The sequence below is a fragment of the Chiloscyllium plagiosum genome, chromosome 19 (genome assembly GCF_004010195.1).
Source record: "Chiloscyllium plagiosum isolate BGI_BamShark_2017 chromosome 19, ASM401019v2, whole genome shotgun sequence".
Taxonomy (NCBI): domain Eukaryota; kingdom Metazoa; phylum Chordata; class Chondrichthyes; order Orectolobiformes; family Hemiscylliidae; genus Chiloscyllium; species Chiloscyllium plagiosum.
Genome location: NC_057728.1, coordinates 26,936,699 through 26,945,512, shown reverse-complemented (window position 1 = coordinate 26,945,512; position 8,814 = coordinate 26,936,699). Strand labels below are relative to the sequence as shown.

Sequence of the window (8,814 nt, the reverse complement as noted above, 5' to 3'; positions counted from 1 at the left end):
ACGACTCTATAATCACTGATCTTTTTATTTGTTCATCAAAAATGTTCCCTGACACTCGATCCATTTGGCTCACTAGCCTTTTCTTGAATTACTGAAAAATGCTGACTCCAGAACGCCTAAGTTGACAGGCAGGAGGCTGTAAGAACACAGCAAGCCAGGCAGCATCAGGAGTTGGAGAGGTCATTGTTTTGGACCTGAAACATCCACTTCTTCACCTCCTGATGCTGCCTGGCTTGCTGTGTTCTTACAGCCTCCTGCCTGTCAACTTTAGATTCCAGCATCTGCAGGTTTTTTTGCCCCCAACTCCAGGACTCCTGACCTCCAAGTGAACCCAGCATGGACTTGTCTGCTTTTATATTATTTTTCTCTTTTAAAAAGGTTCAGAAAAAAACTACAAGGATGTTGCCAAGGTTGGAGGGTTTGAGTTATAGGGACAGGCTTAATAGGCTGAGGCTGTTTTCCCTGGAGTGTCAGAGGCAGAGGGGTGACCTTATAGATGTTTATAAAATCATGAGGTGCATGGATAGGGTAAATAGACAAGGTCTTTTCCCTGAGGTGGGTAAGTTCAGAACTAGAGGGCATAGGTTTAGGGTGAGAGAGGGAAAATATAAAAGGGACCAAAGGGGCACTTTTTTCACACAGAGAATAGTGTGTGTATGGACTGAGCTGCCAGAGGAAGTGATGGAGGCTGGTACAATTACAGCATTTAAAAGGCACCTGGCTGGGTAGGTGAAGAGGAAGGCTTCGGAGGGATATGGGCCAAGTGCTTGCAAATGGGACTAGGTTAGGTTAGGATATCTGATTGGCATGGATGAGTTTGATTGAAAGGTCTGTTTCTGTGCTGTACATCTTTATGACCCTGCTATAGAAGGTCTGTAATCCTGAACTTTTAATTTTATTCTTCCCATTTATACCAAAGACTTTGTATCTGGACACCATAGTTCCCATAGAACCATAGAATCCCTACAGGAAACAGGCCCTCTGACCCAACAAGCCAACACTGACCCTCTAAAGAGTAACCCACCCAGACCCATTCCCCTACTACTCTACATTTACCCCAGACTAATGCATCTAACCTGCATATCCCTGAATACTATGGGCAATTTAGCATGGCCAATTCACCTAATGTGTACATCGTTGGACTGGGGGAGGAAACCAGAGCAACAGGAGGAAACCTACACAGACACAGCTAGAATGTGCAAACTCCACACAGACATTCACCTAACGTTGGAATTGAATCTACATCCCTGGTTCTGTGAGGCAATAGTGCTAATCACTGAGCCACTGTGTCTTTGCAATTAAGATGTCGCCAGAAATGGTGACTTTGTACACTCTTCATTGTAGCTGAAAATGTGTTGCTGGAACAGCGCAGCAGGTCAGGCAGCATCCAAGGAACAGGGGAATCGACGTTTTGGGCATAAGCCCTTCTTCAGGAAGCCTGAAAAAGGGCTTACGCCCGAAACGTCGATTCTTCTGTTCCCTGGATGCTGCCTGACCTGCTGCGCTGTTCCAGCAACACATTTTCAGCTCTGATCTCCAGCATCTGCAGACCTCACTTTCTCCTCACTCTTCATTGTACTCATGTATCCCTGTACTTTAGTATACATGACAATAAAACATAACACGGCAATAAATTCTAACTTCTAAAAGCTCTTCTTCCCCTCAAGGCTTTTAGACTGTTAGTATCTCAGTTTAGATTAGGACAATTAAAGTCGAGCACCCGCCTTATTACAATTAGCAATAAAACAGAAATTGCTGGAAAACATCAGCAAGCCTGGCAGCATTTGTGGAGAGAAATCAGAGTTAACGTTCCAGATGAAGTAACCCTTCCTCAGAACTGAGGAGACCTCTTGAGAACTCAGAGCTTTTCCAGCAATTTCTATTTTTGTTTCTGATCTACACATCTGCAGTTCTTTCGGTTTACATTATAATTAGTATCGCTTTTGCATTTTTTTGTAACTTGTTGTTTTATGTCTTTCTATAACTGACAGAATAGACCCAATAAGGTAAACACTTCCTCCTATGTATCTGAGCTTTGACAAATAGACATTCAGTGTTGATCAATGTGTTGCTATGACTCTCACTTTTGATTCGCTACCAATTATTTTTAATACCATAGAATCCATAAAAAAATTGACATCAACTATTTTCACTTTCTGCTTTTCTTACAGGAATGTGTTTGGGTTGTTCACCGAGGACTGTGTTTACAGTAACTCTCTCTATTGACACTTCCACAGGAAGTGGACTCTGGAAACCACTTCATTCAGATCAACGGAGGGGGCGGGCGGAACCAGCTCTGGGACTGGGGATTGGTAGCTGCGTGTTATGCTTGACAACTGATTGGCGGAGTCTGGTGATTGACAGTGAGTGGGCGGGGTCTGGTGATGGCACGGGGCTGCAAAAGGCCCCTTGGAGGGCGGAGTCTGGTGATTGTCAGTTGGAGGGGTTGGACTGGAGATTGACAGCAGGTGGGTGGAGTCTGGTGATTGACAACTGGAAGGCGGAATCTAGTGAATAGATTGGTGGGTTTGGTACTGGAGGCTGACTGCCGGTAGGTGGAGTCTGGAACGTAACTGCCGTTGGGTGGTGTCTGGTGTTTGACTGTTGGCGGTGTGGTACTGGCGGGGCTATCTGCCCGTGGGCGGAGTCTGGAGCTTGACCGTGGGTGGGCGGAGTCTGGAGATTGACAGGCGGCGAGGCAAGCGGACAGTGTGGAGGTAAGTGCCCAGAATTTGAGTTGCAGGTTTAGGAGCGAGGTCACAGCACTAGGCTGTGGAGTGAGAAGGTGTAGAGAAAGTGTGCTTCACGTCTCCGGTAAGAGCAAAAGATGGTGAATTTTACATTTAGATCTTTATTTACTGTGTTGTCTTCATTACGCCTTATTCTTTATTTCTTGATATTTTATGTCAGTTTATACAATTAAACTGCTGAGAATTAGTTCCCCCCCCCAGGGGCTAACAATGTAAAACCCTCTGTCTAATGAATGGAACTTTTAGATATTTATGCTGTTTTTGAAGTTGCATAACTTTCTGTCTGGTGTAGCCTGTGATTGGTCAAGCTGGTTGCACCAGCCTTGTGTAACACAAGATTTGGTATGTGGCAACTCCTTTTGTTCATTTGTTATAACAAAAGCCCAGTCCACGCCATCTGCAATGTAGTCACTTCAAATAGTTTATGGGAGTACTTCTGTGTAGAATCACAGAAATATTGCAGTGTGAGTTATGGCACCTGGGTAATGGTAACGATCCTAACTCTTATTGTAGTGTGTGCATTGCAGTCCCAGAAATGAACCACCGTCCCAAGTTTTGAAAGCTAATTTAAAAAGTTCTTAGGTATAGAGTTTTAATAAATGATCCATGAAGGTCTTGCACCTTTGTTTTAATGAATTCCCAGAGTTATACCCTGTTCTGTTATTAGAAATAATTTATTTGGATTTTCAGCATCTACAAAATTTTACTTATATTTAATATTATATCCATTTATTTATGTTGCCTCTGTGAGATGAAATATGTTCACACTTCTCTGCAGTAAATTTCATCTGACTTGTGTCTGCCATTTTCACTAATCTGTCTGTCCCCTTGACTGATCAGTGTACATCACCTCCTCCCACCATGTTAGCCTTACCGCCTGGCTTGGCTGCTGAGGAGCCACAGGACTGAGCATGACCCACTTCTCAGACTGCATAGAGGCACAAGGCCCCTGACCAATGTCACCCCAATAGACTGGCCAATCGCCTGACAGGTGATTCCATGGACTTTGTTGAGAACTGCTCCCCTAAGACTTTGAGAGGTGCTACTTGCTTGCTGCATGTGCAGTGTGTTTGCCACATAAACTACAGGTACATGCGTATTTGTAAGAGTGCCGTATCACACTGCTACACAGCAATGTGTCCACCTTCTTGTCTGAGGACTGCTGACCACCTTGTGACTACTCTAATTTCCACAACAAGGCAAACTGAGGCTTCGATGTTGTGGGCATGAAGATAGGTGCTGACTGAGCACAGAGAGCAGGTGAGCACTCTGAAAACCAGCCTGGTCCAAGTGTGAACTGGTTGCTTGATCAGTGTATCAGGGTACACATGACAGTGCAAATCTGTGCTTCCAGAGCTCCCTACAAGTCGAACATGGTATAACGTAATGATAGTGTGAGGGGTTGGCAAATGTCAGAAGAGGGATGAATGTGGCTGGAGCCCATGAATCATGCCCTGAGAGGCTGTTCGCTCCTGAGCAACATGGAGGCCCCTTGCAGCCAGTGGTGAGCTGAAGTCGCCTGGTACCCGCTCAGATTTCCATATTGAATTTTTTCAGCACATTGGGTAAAATAGGAAGCTGAATATTTGATGCAAAACTTGTCCCACCACTTAGTAAAAGCATAAAAGGTAATGCAACATGCTCCTTAGGTGAAGATTGGCCTCACCAAACTTTTCACATGATTCTGCCACAAATCTTGCCATAACCCATGTTGCTTAGATGCTGCCTTTAGAAACTGCTTTACATGCTACTCCGAGTAAACCTATGTATCAGTTGTAGTATTGTACAAATACAGCTTCTTTTTCCCTAAAAGTAAAGACTGTGTCTATTTCCTTTGCTCAACAATATTCTTCTCTTCTGTCCTTACCAAAGGTCAGTTCCTCCCATGTGAAGATTATTCATATTCATACCTGGATGATGAATGTCAGCAGGCCATCTAACAGCAGATGAAGAGAATAGCCAGCTAAAATAGATAGTCATTAGTGGCAACAACTCTGAAGCTAAATGGTTATCTTAGCTTCAAAATTGAATAACCAACTTCACAGGAAAAAGGAAAAACTTACTGCTGTGCACTTTAGAAGGGTATCAGCTGGAGCACCAGTGATCAGCACGACTCCTCTGCATCAGTCAGTATCTTTGTGTTGAATAAAATAGAAATTTAGCTTATATTTTATAGAAACTGAATTGTGAAGCAGAGGTTTACACAAGCAATTAAGAAGTCAGATTCCATCTCTCTCCCAAACCACTGTTTTAGTTGTTCTATTTCAGCAAGTTGAGCTTTTGACAACACCACCTCTCCATCACATACACCACTTACTCCTTCCATTACATCAACCACATTTCACATCTCTTTTTCAATCTACATAACATTAAAATGTACCTGTATGCTTATGTCACCTCCAGATTCAGTTTCTCCAATGCAGCCTCCCAGTTCCATTCTACGTAAACCTCAGTAAATTGAAAACCCTGCTGTCCATATTCCAGCCATTGCAAGGCCTGTCACTCATCATCAAATTCTTGCTGTTGGCTCCTGGCCCTTTCATGTCCATCCTTGCAAATAAATTCCTCACATCCTCATCCCTGAACACATTGCAAATTTCTTCAGCCCTTCGGTGGCCTTGTTTGCATCCTTTTTTTGCAAAACTGTTTCAGCCATTCCTCTCGCCACCTAACCCTAAACATTCAAATTCCCTCCCTCAACACTTCTGTCTCTGCATTTCTCTCCCTTTTAAAATACTTTCTGAAAGCTGTCCCTGATTAAAACCTGAGTAAACCCCTTAATATATCTTCCTATGGTTTGGCAGTAATTTTGATTATACTTCTAAGAAGGGACTAGGGACATTTTATTCTATATTATAGATGCTGTATAAATGTAAGTTATTGTCTCTCCTGCAGAAGTGGTTCTGGTCTGATCTTCATGGCCTTATTTGTTCAACTATTCTCCTGCCTGAGCCTGAACAGCAGCTTCAGAGTCCATCCAATTCTGACTTTGACTGACTAACTGATACTAGAAATATATTGGACAGGTGTGGTGCTCCTCAGATTAGGAATACAAATTCAGCCTGGATTATCCAGAAACCTAACTAATTTGTTTTCCCATATTTTCCCTTAGCCAAAGAGAAAGATCAATAAGGACTTCAGCCAGTGGGCTAAGGAGTGGCAGATGCAGTTTAATTTAGATAAATGTGAGGTGCTGCATTTTGGAAAAGCAAATCAGAGCATGATGTAATGGTAAGATCCTAGGGATTCTTGTTGAACAAAGAGACCTTGGAGTGCAGGTTCATAGTTCCTTGAAAGTATAGTCATGGGTAGATAAGATAGTGAAGAAGGTGTTTAGTATGCTGTCCTTTATTGGTCAGAGCATTAAGTATAGGAGTTAGGAGGTCATGTTGCACCTGTACATTGGTTAGACCACATTTGGAATATTGTGTGCAATTCTAGTCTGGGGCTGTTTTCCCTGGAGAGTTGGAGGCTTCGCAGTGACCTTTACAGAGGTTTATAAAATCATAGGGGCACGGATAGGATAAATAGACGAAGTCTTTTTCATGGGGTGGGTGAGTCCAGAACCAGAGGGAATAGGTTTAGGGTGAGAGGTGAAATATATAAAAGGGACCTAAGGTGTAGCTTTTTCATGTAGAGGTGGTGCGTGCATGGAACGAGCTGCCAGAGGAAGTGGTGGAGGCTGGTACAATTGCAGCACTTAAAAGACATATGGATGGGTATATGAATAAGAAGGGTTTAGAGGGATGTGGGGCAAGTGCTGGCAAATGGGACTGGATTAGGTTAGGATATTTGGTTAGCGTGGACGAGTTGGACTGAAGGGTATGTTTCCATGCTGTACATCTCTATGACTCAATGACTCGAACTTAAGCTTCCATTTTTGAGATGTCAATTAAATACATCAGAAATCCAAGTTGGTGTTTTCCCTTTACACATCACACAATTTCAAGCAAATGGAGTTTATTAGTTTTAACCTTTTATTAATATGTTTATTAATAAAGTCACTGGAGATCACACTTTAAACCAAATCCTTTTTAACATGTGTGATTAAATTATTTCTGTGGGCTCTTTTTCCTTCATGCACCTTTGTTGAATAATGGTGTTAGAGTCATACAGCAAGGAAACAGACTCTTTGGTCTCATCTTGGAGATATTTTCTAATCAACCTATTCAAAGATGTTATGATAAACCTGTGGAGCAGGTGGGATTTGAACTGGCCCCCACTGGCTCAGAGATAGGGACAATATCACTAGACAACAAGAGATCCCTAATAATGGTTTTGCATCCTGCAAATACATTTGTAGTACTGGAAACATTGATTGAACATATGTCATGTATTCAAAGATACATTAGCATAACTGGAAAAAAAATTGAACAAACTATTCAGTTTACTGTAGAAACTGACCTTCAGCTGGTCCATTTTGCAACTTGAAGGAAATTTGCTATATTGTTGCATGTAATGTTGAATTGTTAGAATGGAACATGGTTACAAAATGTATTCATGAAGTTCTGAGCCCTCTGAAAGATTCTATTAGATAGGTGTTCAGTATAACTGAGTTCAAATTCTTCATTTTAATAATTCCTGTTGCTAAATGGAAAGATATGGAAAAACACAGATCAGCAATCAAATTCTTCTTTGAAGAATAGAGATCATAGATGCACACTATGAACAAAGTAATTTTCATTAAACATTAATATTAATTAATATAGCATTTTAATATTGCTTTTATGATTTACCTGCCAAGAGTATCAGCTGTAAACACAAAACCTACATTTGCAAAGAAAAACATGAATTTAGTCCAAGATTTGAAGACGTGAAAACAAAACATTTAAAGTCATAACATCTGTTTGTCTCACTTAGATTAACAACATGCCATCAACTTGGGTACATGCTTTTGGTTTCACTTTATTGCCAAACGTGGGAGGAATTTTTGGTTCTCGGATAACACGGAAAGAAATTGCTGGTTGGTATGCAACTCTCAAAAAACCATCTTGGTGCCCCCCTAACTGGGTTTTTGGTCCCGTATGGACAACTTTGTACACAAGCATGGGGTATGTATCTATTTAATTATGTAATCCATTAGCTGTTTCTTTCTTTTGTAGAATAAGTTTCTCCTTGGCCTGTTCCAAAATATGCAGTATCTAATATTCTTGAAGAATGGCTAACTGAGTTGAAACTTTTCCACAGTGAACTAAGACATGTACGGTGTGTGAATGTACTTTCTTTGGTTATGCTGATTTAACCCTGTTTTAAGTACAGTTAACGAGATTCTGATAAGGATCTTGTGTGTAACCTAGGCAAAGTCAATCAAAAGTTAGATTTTAATGAACATTTCAAAAGGTGGAGAGAAAGGTAAGGGGAGTTGAAGAGGTTTCAAAGGGGCTTTCAGGGTTTAGGCTGAGTGAGACCATGAAAAACCTTTTTCAAATAATAATCTTTAGCATATCCATGCAAAACAACATAACTGCACTTCATGATAACAATTGCTGTGAATATTTTTGGTATGTCATGAAACTGTCATTGTCTTTAAAATTGAGTCAGAAATTCCTTTTTTAGTCTGTACAGTTGATGATCCCATAGCGTTTTGCAGATTATTTATTCTTCAGAAAGTGTTCATCAGCCATAGTCATCGAGTCATACAGCATGGAAACAGACCATTTGGTCCAACCAATCCATGCTGACCATGTTCCCAAACTAAACTAATCCCTCCTGCTTGCATTTGGCCCACACCACCCCAAATCTTTCCTATTCATGTACTTATCCAAATGTTTTTTAAATGTTGTAACTGTGCCTGCACCCACCAATTTCTCTAGCAGTTCATTCCACATACGAACCACTCTTTATAAAATGGTTGTCCCTTAGAAAGGAGAACATAGAACAGTACAGCACAGAACAGGCCCTTCAGCCCACAATGTTCTGCCGACCACTGATCCTCATGTATGCACCCTCAAATTTCTGTGACCATATGCATGTCCAGGAGTCTCTTAAATGTCCCCAATGACCCTGCCTCCACAACTGCTGCTGGCAACACATTCCATGCTCTCTCAACTCTGTGTAAAGAACC

The 8,814-nt window shown here is 41.5% G+C and overlaps 1 protein-coding gene across 2 annotated transcripts in view; it reads left to right on the top strand.

The window, feature by feature from the left end:
- Window positions 1-2,614: 2,614 nt before the first annotated feature.
- The window catches only part of LOC122559619 (translocator protein-like), a 20,916-nt gene continuing 14,716 nt past the window's right edge, over window positions 2,615-8,814 (top strand). Inside the window, exons 1-2 of one of the 2 annotated variants that reach the window (XM_043709412.1) lie at window positions 2,615-2,717; window positions 7,611-7,801. In XM_043709412.1, the coding sequence (XP_043565347.1) occupies window positions 7,620-7,801 (182 nt within the window). In that variant the 5' untranslated portion in view covers window positions 2,615-2,717; window positions 7,611-7,619. The other variant, XM_043709411.1, reaches the window with a different exon arrangement.